The 12,212-nt window shown below is 48.8% G+C and overlaps 1 protein-coding gene across 1 annotated transcript; it reads right to left on the bottom strand.

Annotated features, from left to right (window-relative positions):
- Positions 1-2,664: 2,664 nt before the first annotated feature.
- On the bottom strand, positions 2,665-3,958 carry LOC127000564 (cuticle protein 7-like). Its single transcript, XM_050864382.1, has 3 exons — positions 3,924-3,958; positions 3,372-3,512; positions 2,665-3,235 (listed from the first exon to the last, which is right to left on the bottom strand). Exons 1-3 carry the CDS (start codon positions 3,933-3,935, stop codon positions 2,924-2,926), a joined length of 465 nt encoding a protein of 154 aa, XP_050720339.1. The 5' UTR covers positions 3,936-3,958; the 3' UTR covers positions 2,665-2,923.
- Positions 3,959-12,212: the final 8,254 nt, after the last annotated feature.

Below are 12,212 nucleotides of genomic sequence, written 5' to 3'. Positions count from 1 at the left end.
GAGAGAGAGAGAGAGAGAGAGAGAGAGAGAGAGAGAGAGAGAGAGAGAGAGAGAGAGAGAGAGAGAGAGAGAGAGAGAGAGAGAGAGAGAGAGAGAGAGAGAGAGATAACAATAACATCGAGAAAGAGAAAACAATAACATCATCTTCATCAGCAATAACAACAACAACAACTCGGGCGCCAGGTGATTCCAACAGCTAATTAGTATTCACCTGCACAGCCTCCCCGTGTGTGGCTCAGGTAAACACTCCCGGGCAGACACACGCACCTGAGGACCTAGACGTTGGTTCCTTCTTGACTTGATTTCGTTTTTTCTTTACCTGCTAATTGTTTTTTCCTGTCCTTGTTTTATCTCTTTCGTTTGTGTTGGAGAAATAGTGTTTTGTTGAGGTGTTTTGGTGTCCTGCGTCTGGGGTTAGATTGGGTTTGTTAAGTGATTAGGTCGGGTTAGGTTAAGTTAGGTTAGTGTAAGTGTTAGGAGAGGTTAGGTGAGGTTACGTAAGTGATGGGTTAGGTTAGGTTAGGTTAGTGGAAGGGTTAGGAGGGGTTAGATTGGGTTAGTTAAGTGATTAGGTCGGGTTAGGTTAGGTTAGGTTAGTGGAAGGGTTAGGAAGGGTTAGATTGGGTTAATTAAGTGATTAGGTCGGGTTAGGTTAGGTTAGGTTAGTGGAAGGGTTAGGAGAGGTTATGTATGGTTAGTTAAGTGATGGGTTAGTTTAGATTAGGTTAAGGGTCAGGAGGGGTTAGATTGGGTTAGTTTTTTTTAATATTTTTTTTTTACGTCGCGGCCTATTGCGCCGATAGGCTTCTTCCCGGTGGATCCTGATGGTCGGTCCAAGGCTTCTTTCCGGTGGGTCCTGATGGTTGGCCCAGCCCGTTCTGGCGCAGGCGAGTGTTTATAGAGGCGCCATCTTGCATTGGCTCATGCTGCCCTCCCGGAGCTCATCCTTGATCCTAGAATCTAGAGTCTGGGTTGATAGGTGGTCTTCTGGACAGCATGTAGGTAGTTTTAAGCCACTCGGCGGCGGCTGAAAAATCCCAGCTTGGTGGCACCGGTCGGGGATTGAACTCGCGTCCTCCTGAACGCGGGGCCGTCTCGCTATCAGTTCAGCCACCGCCTCCCCAAAGTGATAAGGTCGGGTTATATTAGGTTAGGTTAGTGGAAGGGTTAGGAGAGGTTATGTATGGTTAGTTAAGTGATAGGTTAGTTTAGATTAGGTTAGTGTAAGGGTTATGAGGGGTTAGATTGGATTAGTTAAGTGATTAGGTCGGGTTAGATTAGGTTAGGTTAGTGGAAGGGTTAGGAGGGGTTAGATTGGGTTAGTTAAGTTATTAGGTCGGGTTAGGTTAGGTTAGTGGAAGGGTTAGGTGGGGTTAGATTGGGTTAGTTAAGTGATTAGGTCGGGTTAGGTTAGGTTAGTGGAAGGGTTATGAGGGGTTAGATCGGGTTAGTTAAGTGATTAGGTCGGGCTAGATTAGGTTAGGTTAGTGGAAGGGTTAGGAGGGGTTAGTTAAGTGATGGGTTAGTTCACGTTAGGTTAGGTTATTATATTATGTTTGCGGTTTTTTTTTCTTGTCTTTTTTTTTTTTTAGCCTTTGTTCATTTTGGGGTTTGTTTTTCATGTAATTGTTTTGGTCGTTTTCTTCCTTAATAATGTTGGAGGTGTTTTTTCCACTTCGTTTTTTTAATCTATTTTTTTTTTGTCTGTCTTCTGCTTTTCTTTAATCACTACTTTGCTTTTTATTTCTTGCTTATTTTTTTCTTTTAATTATGTTTAGTCTTGTCTGCTTTAGGTTAGCGACTATCATTACTCTCCTCATGTTTTTTTTTTTTTTTTACTTCTCTTCTGTGTGTGTGTGTGTGTGTGTGTGTGTGTGTGTGTGTGTGTGTGTGTGTGTGTGTGTGTGTGTTCAAATAATATATAAAAGTGACCCTCGCTTTCCACTACATTTTCTCTCATCGCCACTTCCATTAGATTATCATTTACTTAGTCTCATTATTGTTTTATTATTATTACTGCTGTACGTGCTTGACCTCCAGTGTGTGTGTGTGTGTGTGTGTGTGTGTGTGTGTGTGTCCATTAGCTACAAGTTTAATATTCTCAACAAGGCCATGAATGAATTGCTTGATGATATGAAAGTGCTGCGTGATCTTCAAGTGCATCATCATCATCCTCATCCTCATCATCATCATCCTTATTGTTATTATCATCATCATTCTCATCATTATCATAGACTCATTCTCGAAGACACAGAAAAAAAAGTATGTCAAAGTGTCGTGTAAAAGATATTGACGTTAATGATTGGGAGAGAAAAAAATATTGCCGTTCTTTTCTTTGCTTTTTCGTTTTGTTGGCGCGCTGTCTTGTGCTGTGATGGGCCGGCGGGATGGTATTAGTTATAGAAAGAAACAGAAGAAGAAGAAGAAGAAGAAGAAGAAGAAGAAGAAGTATTGTGCGTTGCTGCCGTGTGGAGGGACAGAGTGGCGTGTAGGTGTCGGGTCACGGTGTGTGTGTGGGCACTTGTGTGAGGCGTTGTGGGTGGAGGGCTGTTGGGAGGAGCTGTGTGGACCGAGGGAGCGATGGCGGCGTGTGGGGGAGGGTGTGAGGTGTGAGCAGGTAGGGGACGGGCGTGAAGAGCGTAGTAGGTCAATAAGTAAGAGCTGTGTTGATGATAAGTTATTATTGTGGCTTTGAATGCAATAAATAATGGTTAGTGGATGCTGTCGGCGGCTGTGGGCGGCGGAGGTCATCGAGCTCGACTGCTGCTGCTGCTGCTCTCACAACATGATTCTCGATGGCGGCCTGGCCCCCGAACACCTGCCGGGGGTCACGGCGCCCTGCCCGCACCGCCCGCCGCCTCAGGAAGATTCCGTCTCGTATGTACAGTGATGGGAAGACGCAGCGCTGCCACCGTCAGGGTTATTACCCGTAGGCGGGGGTGGGGGGGCCGTAGGTGGGGGCGGGGGTGCCGTAGGTGGGGGCGGGGGGGCCGTAGGAGGGTCTTGGGGAGCCATATCCCTGCTGGGGGTACTGAGCCTCGCCCTGGTAGGTGACCTGCGCCACGAAGCCGGAGTCGCCGTTGACGGTGTAGTCGACGCGCTGGAGGCGGCCGTCGGGCAGCTGCACGTAGTAGGAGCCCTGGGTGTCGTAGCCGTCGCGGGACTCCTGGTGGCCGTAGTCGTTGCCGGAGGGCGCGTCGTTGACGGCCCACTCAAACTGGTACTGGGGGCGTGCCTGTGGGGGGGTGCGGTTAGTGTGGGGCAAGATGACAGGTGTGTACATGTACAGGCCTTGTAATACAAGTCACAGGTGTGTACATGTACATGTGGTCAGCGTGTACACGTGTAAATCTTGTGGCCAGGACACTCACCGTTTGCTGGGGCTGGCTGTAGGAGGGCCGTGGGGTGCCGTAAGTGGGCTGAGGGGTGCCGTAGGTGGGCTGGGGGGTGGGCGGCCTGTAGGGCCTGTGGTCGGCGAGGGCGACGGCCACGAGGGCGGACACGAGGACGAGCTGCGGGAGAGAAGGATGTGCAGGTTATGGTGTTGGTGTGTGGGAGATGGTGGGGTGGTGATGGTAGTGCTGTGGGGCGCCGGGGCGGTGTGTGAGAGTGTCGGGGCAGTGTTTGGGGGTTGGTGATGGTGGGGCGTTGGAGGCGGAGTGAGGTGGTATTAGTGTGGTGCCGGTGAGGCGGCGGAGGAGTGTTGGGTCCTTAGGGTCGTTTCGTGTTGTAACTAAAATCTCCAGTGTCTCGACTGATGATTTTGATTGGCATGAACCTCGGTTAAGCATCGCGGGAAGAGTTGTGTCGGGATGACTTGACGTTGAGAACAGGCATTCGTGTAAAAAATGCCTGCGCCACCATCGGCTGGGTCCATCCCAATGCCTGATCGGCTCATATGATCCTCAAGTAGCGACCATTACCTTGAGAGACATGTCGAGGGCTGCGGGAGGCGGTGACTGCTGCCTTATCGTTCTCACCCGTGACTTTTATAGCGGCGGCGGCGGCGAATGGTGACGTCACGAATGCCGAGAGGGAAAGTGGTTATTGTGTGATACGAAGAACGAGGGAGACGAGTGTAACAAGGGAGGGAGGGAGGGAAGGAGGGAGGGAGAGGGAAGGTTGGGAGGGAGGGAAGCATGCACAGGGTGTAGAGAGAAGCATGCAGTGAGGAAGGAAAGAATAAAGGGAGGGAGAGAGGGGCCCTCTACACACGTGATGACATGCTCCACTTTCCCTTGTGTCCTGGTGGAGGGTGACGGTCCAACAGCAGCAAGCCTTCTGCAGCCCTCCCCCCCCCGCCGCACATGCCCCTTACACTCCATCCTTCCTCGTCCTCGTCTTGGCGGGGGCTTCGTGGTGCAGTGGTTAGCACACTCGGCTCACAACCGAGAGAGCCCGGGTTCGATCCCCGGTCGGAGTGGGAAAAATTAAGGCGGCTTTTCTGATACCCTACGCCCCTGTCCACCCAGCAGTGAATGGGTACCAGGTATTAATCGTGGGTTGTGTCCCGTCTCCTGGGATCTGCTCCCTTCTTCTTGACCACAGATGTTGCGCCGACTAAACGAAACTTTCCAACTTCCTCGTCTTGGCGTATCACTGTCCAGCTCAGCCACCTTTTCCGTGTCCCGGAGCTCTTTTCGCCGTGTCCTAGAACTGAACCTGGGATAAAGTCTCCTCAAGCTGCACCACCATGGCTGTTGCCTGGTCCACTTTGACAGGTTGAGGCTAATTCTAACCGCGCTGCCGGCAGCTGTGTCCACATCCAGTGCCTCCGCGCGGGCCGAGCCAAATTAGTAGGAGTCTGCCAATTTCTATAGTATTATTTCTTCAAGAAGAAATATGTTAGAAAAAAGCATGTCAGTAGAAATAACTTTTGAAAGCTATAATGTTCCCTGTTATTTACTTAAGTCACCCTTTGTTCGTGATCCCATCGTGCCCACACCGGCAGAACAGTTTATTAGTGCCCAACACGGAGGCCCAGCCGGTCCCCGCGACGCCTCTGCACGCCTATTGTGTTATCTTCACTTCCCGTCCATCAGACTCCGCGCCTCGCCACCCAGCTCCTTATCCTGGCGGCGTTGTCGTGTTTCTTGTCCCCGTCTGTCTCCGTCGCGGGGCATTCTTTTGCCACCCAGCAAGCCAAACCCCTGGCTCGGACTTCCCCGCCCCGCCCCCCTGAGATATCTCTTTACCCTCCGGGGGCCCCAGGCTGTGGTTTCCCCGGCCCCGCCCCGCCCCTCCCTGCTGTTGTGCTGCAGCGATCATCCGCCGCCGGAAGGGAGTGCATGTGTTTGCTTATGAAAATTGCTGTGAGCCGCGGCCATCACTCTGAGGCTCAGCCGACCACAGACATGACGGCACGCACGCTGAAGGTGAATGGAGGCCAGACCGTCATGCATGCGTCCCCTGCGGCGCCGCGAGGCCCCGCCCCTCCCAGCGGCGTGATGGACCCACCGCCACAGTGATGCTCGCGGGCCCTCAGCCTCACCTCACCACCCAACTGCCTGGACCTGGCTGTTCACGTACCGGAAAAATGACCGGCGCCTTTGTACCCCGTACCCAGTACCCTTGTCCGGACTAAGGCGTATAAGGGGCCGCCACGGACATGAGCTTTCCTGAGGGGGAGGCAAACCGTGTCCGGGGGGTGGCGGTGGGGCCGTGCCTGGGCCTCGGTTGTGTCTTGGCGGAGACATGCATTGTCCAGGGAGGTCCAGGCTGCCGCGAAAAGATGGAGGCTTTGGCCGCGTGACAACGGACCAGAAGGGAAACGAGGTGTTGGCAGCGAAAGCCCCGCCACGAGGAGCGACGCCCATGCCTCGAGTTGCAGAGTGGCGTGAGCGCGCAAGTCTGGAGAATCACGTGGTGATGCTCTTAGCGGTTTGTCGACCTTCGCGGCAACTTGTTTCCCCGAGATTTCAAAACAACGCAGCACACCCACAGTCATTTTTAAGTCCAAAAGTTGCAAGCAAAGTGTTTTGGCGGTCAAGTTTAGAATCAAATGTAGAATATTATTATTGTTGTCATCATAGCTGGTCTTACCCCATAGTCTGCGTGTCTGATTGAATCTCTCCTTTTTCGAACATGTACTTATGAAAAACGTTATTACCGGACGGCCTTGATGCTTGAGGTCACGTGAGCTGAACGCCATAACCTCAGTGCTGTTGCCTCATGTTTAGGTGTAACGCCTCACGGTTTGTGCCGCTAGTATTCAAGGTGGGCTGAAGGGCTGACAGGTGCTTGTGGGGTGAGGCTGTTTCTCATCATTTTATATTCTTTGTCGTCTCCTCAACATTATTATTACTCTTTTCCTCCTCCTCCTCCTTGGTCTGGTGGTTAGCACTCCCAGCCACGAATACGCTGGCCTGGGTTCGAATCTTGCCGTCGGCGCGCAGCCAACCCAACTGTTCATTCTCCTTTCGGGGTGGTAGATAAATAGGTACATGGGGAAACCTGGGGAAGGTAAACTTTGGTAACCCGGATGTTGAACATCCTCTGTGTCCCGGGGTGATGGGTTCCCACTCACCACATGCCCAAGGGCCAGTGCGACGGAGATGAGCACCGAGGCCACGAGCAGCTATAGTGTATGTTCCCAAATTTACCTTTACCTATTCCGTGGCCTTAAACTACAGACCAATCAGCTTGACCTCAGTGGCGAAAAAAATTCTCGAGAAGATCAGAGACAAACTCGTTAAGTTTTTTGAAGACAACAACATTATTTCCGATGCTCAGCACGGTTTCAGAAATAAGCGTTCATGCTTGACCAACTTACTGGATTTCTTCCAAGGTATCTAAGAAAACTGGGATAATCATATCCCCAGTGATGTTATATATCTAGACTTTCAAAAAGCCTTTGACAAAGTGCCACACGAAAGACTCCTCATGAAACTTAAATCGGCGGGGTTAGGCGACAATCTGACAGCGTGGATCAAAGACAGGCTCACTGGAAGAAAACAACGAGTTGTACTCAACGGACTGGCCTCCGAGTGGCTCCCGGTCACAAGTGGAGTGCCACAGGGGTCAGTGCTGGGGCCCATACTCTTCATTATATATCAACGACCTAGAACTAGGATTAAAATCCACTCTTTCAAAATTTGCCCACGACACAAAGGTGGGACGGGAAGGCCCTCACGACGGCAGACTGCGAAATTATCCAGAGAGACCTGGACCAGATCACTCAGTGGTCAGAAAAATGGCAGATGTCCTTCAACTCTACCAAATGTAAAGTAATGCATATCGGATCCAGAAACAGCAACCACACATACCACATGGGTGACGAACCACTACAGGTAGTGCAAGAGGAAAGAGACCTCGGGGTCACCATCAGCAGTGACTTGAAACAAACAAAACACTGCAAGTCTGCTGGTAAGAAAGCCAATACAGTGCTCGGGTTCACAGCGAGGAACTTCGAATACAAGACGCCGGGAGTTATCTTATCCTTGTGTAATTCGCTGATAAGGCCCCACCTGGAATACGCCGTGCAATTCTGGTCTCCAAATTACAGGAAAGACATTGAATTACTTAATTACTTGAGAGAGTACAACGTGTGCATCGTGGTTACGAACTACTCCGAATTGTTATGTCTCTCTCTGAACCGTAACTTCAGTGACGTGTGTGAGGGCAGAGACAGAGAAGTGTGTACCTAGCGTTCTGCTGACGCAGCGCGCGGCCCTTCCTGCTCCGTGAGCGTCAAGTCAGCACCCAGCCACACCTGAGGGCAACGCCCCGCCTCGCACAACCCACACACCCCGCGCGCCCCGCCTCGCACAACCAAGTTTCCTCGGAGGTGTCTCGGCACTTGTTTCTTTCTACGACACAACTATAGTCGTAGGTGCGCGCATATCTTCGCCAGGCAACTCGGACCTTGAGGGTGACTGGTGGGCGTGTATTGTCTGCCCGCCGCCCCTCCCACCACCGCTACCAGCCGACGGACGGCAGACCCTGCCACCCCTGCAGCCCTGCCCCAGCCACCGGCGAGGCGAAGGACGCGAGCGTGCTGAGTAGTGGGGTATCGAGTTGCTGTCTTCGAGTTTTTTTATCACATTTTAGCTGACACTATACATTAATACGGTTTCCGTAATTACATCACTTGTAACATGATTTCATTTGAATCACTATTATTATGTTCACGTGTTTAGGCGTGTGGGGCCGTATCTAATCTATTAGATTTTTCAGCTGTTGATTTTTCTGGCATGTGGATGTTTAATATTTTTCTTGAGTAACATTGTTACGCATTTTATGTTTAGTCATTCATTTTATTTTCTCCTTTCTTTTGTGTATTTTATTGCACAGTGGAGAAGTTTTGTTTTGCTAAGCCTCACTCATTATTCTTTTTCCTCTTTTTTATGCATTTTAGAAGCATCAGGGGGGAGTGAGCACATACTTAGCAGTGAATGATTATTACTTTACTTATTTTTGCAGCGATATTTTTTTTCTTTTACCATTTTACTCCTCATTTTACTAGTAACTCTCTTTAATGGCCGTGAAACCTGACCCGAAGTTACAAGCTCTCACTGAGGACTAGAAGGAGTGGGTAAAGGAAAATGAACAGTGACGTCAAGGATAGCGGTAACTGTCATGAAAGGAGTTGTAGCATTCTTAAAATGGTGCATCCTCCTTCTTCTACGCTGCATGAGCAACCAAGAGGTATTTACTTACCTTACTAATCCCACAATTAATGGCTTCTGCCCCTAATCACCCGCTAACAGCAACAGCAGTTAGGCCTTTCGCAGGTAGTAGGGAGGCAGATTATTCGGCCAGGGACTTCTAGTTTCAAAGTGAGATTGTCATGGACATATCATTCGTGTCAGATCCGGGAGATAAAATATCTCTCAGTCGCTCGAAGGTCAATCCCGCGGGAACGGGAGCACGGCCCTCATAAACAGGAGCGCGTTCACTGGACGGAAGGATTATGATGCGTTTCGGTCACTTTTTCTTGAAACATTTGGGGAAGATGGGCAACACAGCCTCGTAAAGGGTGTAAATTTTGCTGTGGACACTGTGCAAACGAGTGGCCTTTTTAACAGGCCAGTGGACGCCTATAGGCTATCTACTGATTTGATCTCGTGTTTTAAACAAGGAAACTGGACAGATGGAGAAACCATTTCTGTAGCTAATCCTAGATTATTACTAGAATTCCTTGTGTACATGATTGTCCTTAAAGTTCCTCTTCGGAGGAGTGCAGTATCCCTTGACTACAGCCCCTCTGACAACCTACACGGTTTTATCAGCCAACTTTTATGGCACTTAAAGTAATTTTGGGTCCTTTTTGAAACTTCTTTTGCCGTCGACACGTTCGTCGGAGAGGGGGGCCTTCGACCCTCTGACCTAAACCTTTTTGGGTGTCACCAGCGGTAAAAAAAAAAAAAAAAAATCCTTGGTGTGTTCTTTTACCCGTGGTTTAGGCAGAAATATTCAGATAAATAGGTGGACGGAAATTTGAGCTTTACGATCTATTTTTTTTTAATACACAGAATGTGCTTAGTGATCGTCTTCAAAGACTAGCGCCGGCTTGAGGTTCAGCCTGACGCTGCTTTGTGTATCTTTCCACCACACGACTATAACCTGCATCTTCGCATTTACTAATTTATATTTGGTTCCTGAGCTTTTGCCTGCATCTTTTTTTCATGCGAGAAGGGGAGTGCTTCAGTAATACTTTTCACTCTAACCCACTATTTTCTTTTATTGCTGAGTTGATGCAAGGCAGTCAGTCTTCTTAATTTAATTGGAGCCGTAATAACCGAGGGTGTAGACTAACATAGGGATAGGTACTTTTTAACCTTGAACCTCATGTGCTTCTGCTTGAAACAGACATTTTTCTTTGCAATGACAAACTTAAATAAACTTGAGCAGATGCTGTCCCTAACTTTTATTGTAACTAGCATGTGAATACCTGTAAGCTTTGGAAGTAAGCAGACAAGTCTTGGTTACCCCTTTGCTTGCCATACCACTGTTACCCGTTACGGGAATTATTTTTGGCGTCACAGATGTCAGTCATCCACGTTCGTTACGATCGAGGGATAGGTGGAAATTTGTCTTTTTAATTTGGTTTATTAATGCTGGGATTACTTTAATCAATTATGCTGGAGTTATATATATTTCAGTGAGATTTGTTACAACAGTGATTTCACAACTTGGTGACAGGATTTTCTTTTATAGTACTGTAGACCTGAAAAACGGAGTATTAGGAGTTAGTGGTGGTGACTGCCGATGCTTCTAAGGTTCTCCAGACTTGTCCTTGTTATCACATTGTAACTATTAGGAGACTCTACGGATAAAATTACCTCTTTTCACACAACCTTATCTATTGTTGTAAAACCCCACCCGTCTCGAAGGCGTGCCGCGGGTAACGACACTGGCAATTAATTGTCACGCAACGGATGAGTGTTTCTCTGCGACAGTTTTGTGTCAAGGTGTGACTTGAAGGTTCAGTGTGTAGCAGATCTTCTTCAAGGATTTTTCCTTTTTCTTTTTACTATTCCAAATAGCTCCATTGCCATGTATCCTAATGACAATTTAGTCAATTTATTTTTCTAGGATGTATCATGTAAATAACTATTCGAGCTATAATTTTGTTTTCTCGGAATAGTACTGAGCTTCCACGTCCACGACTCTAGCCCTGTTTACCTCGCCACGTATGTACTTTGCCCATTTCTTGTTACTTCCATGATTATTTTTATTATCATTGGCATTTCCCGATGTTGTATCGTTAGGCGGGCTCTGACTTGTATATATTTTTTTAATGCAACCATAACAGGACCTCGTTTAACTAGTACACATTGTGCGACTGTAACATGGGTAGGTACACTGCTTTTAAAGGTCAGGTGAGCCGCGAGGTCGCGACTTTTAGGGAACCGAGTGATGTAATGTGTAAATTATAATGTACATGTGAATGTATGACTGTACGTGTGGCGACACCCGGTCGGTGTCGCACAACAGGATGTTTAACAACACGTCGTGCTCTTGGCCGTGGGAAGCTGTGATGAACTGACACTAGGATCAGCAAATGATAACTTTCATCAGCCGTCATCAACCGGAGGCCCCACCCTTCCGGACGAACTACAAGCAAATAAAACCGAGCGAACAAAGCGAAGACGGGGGAGAAGACGAGAGAAGATAGCGGGTAGCGGGCGGGCGAGTGGTGCTCGCCGGCCCCGGGCACGTTGGTGTGGCTGTCTCTGGTGTGCGTGTGATTCGCTCACGTAAACTTTAAACTTTTGTGTACAACTGTTAATATAGTTAAAATACATTTTGTATTTGTACTTACCCTGTGAGAGAGAGAACTAAAGTGAACTAAAGTGAACTTATAACGGCTACCGCTCGGCCACACATCACTTAACTAAAAGGCTATTGTGTTATCTCACTTACTACAATCAACTTGTGAAGCAGGCCATGGTAACACCGGCCCTGTGACGAGTGAATAACAGGTCGCGCCTTAAAAATAACACTTAACACAACTACGTTAAAAATAACGCTTCAAAGTCGTTAACAAGATGATACCATCACTGAGGACGAAACCTTACGAAGAGCGACTCGAGTGACTCAGCCTCTTCACGCTGGAAAAGAGACGACTGCTGGGAGACATGATACAAGTCTTCAAGTACCTGAACAGGCTCAGCAATGTTGATCACTCCAAACTCTTTACCCTACAAACTAACCCGAGGACAAGAAACAATGGAAAAACAATTCAAGCAAAGCGATGCAATACCGACATCGGCAGGAGTTTTTTCTCGAATAGAGTTGTTCGCCACTGGAACAGCCTTCCTGCAGAAGTAGTTAGCGCAGAGACAATCAACTCCTTCAAGAAACGCATTGACCACACTTTGCTGCATCGGGAGTGAACTGAATGTATCCAAGAGTAGGTACACAAGTGCTTTAATCCTTCCCTCAAGCCACTCCTGTGACTGACGGGATGATTAAATCACTGAAAGAAGGCAGCCTTGTAATGAGCCAACAGGCTTTCTGCAGCCTGCTCGTCCATGTTTCCATGTTTCCTCCTCCTCCTCCTCCTCCTCCTCCTGGCAGAAGCAGTGTGTCTCGCCGCATCATGAACGCTATGAGAACAGCCCCGAGGATATGTCTGAGGCAGAGCACTCAGGGAAGGCGAGGCGTGTTGCAGCTCGTGGTGGGTAGGCGACTATGGGATGGGCCGGAGGGTGACAGGCAGAAGGCGGTGCGAGGGTGGTGGTGGAGGGTATTGTGCAGGTTAGGGC

Source organism: Eriocheir sinensis, chromosome 19 (genome assembly GCF_024679095.1).
Source record: "Eriocheir sinensis breed Jianghai 21 chromosome 19, ASM2467909v1, whole genome shotgun sequence".
Classification (NCBI taxonomy): domain Eukaryota; kingdom Metazoa; phylum Arthropoda; class Malacostraca; order Decapoda; family Varunidae; genus Eriocheir; species Eriocheir sinensis.
The sequence above is the reverse complement of the archived record's forward strand: the minus strand, read 5'-3'. Positions and strand labels throughout refer to the sequence as shown.

Coding starts and splice junctions, on each gene's coding strand:
- LOC127000564 (XM_050864382.1), bottom strand. Junction 3,236..3,371: donor ACAGCCAGCCCCAGCAAACG/GTGAGTGTCCTG, acceptor ACCCCCCCACAG/GCACGCCCCCAGTACCAGTT.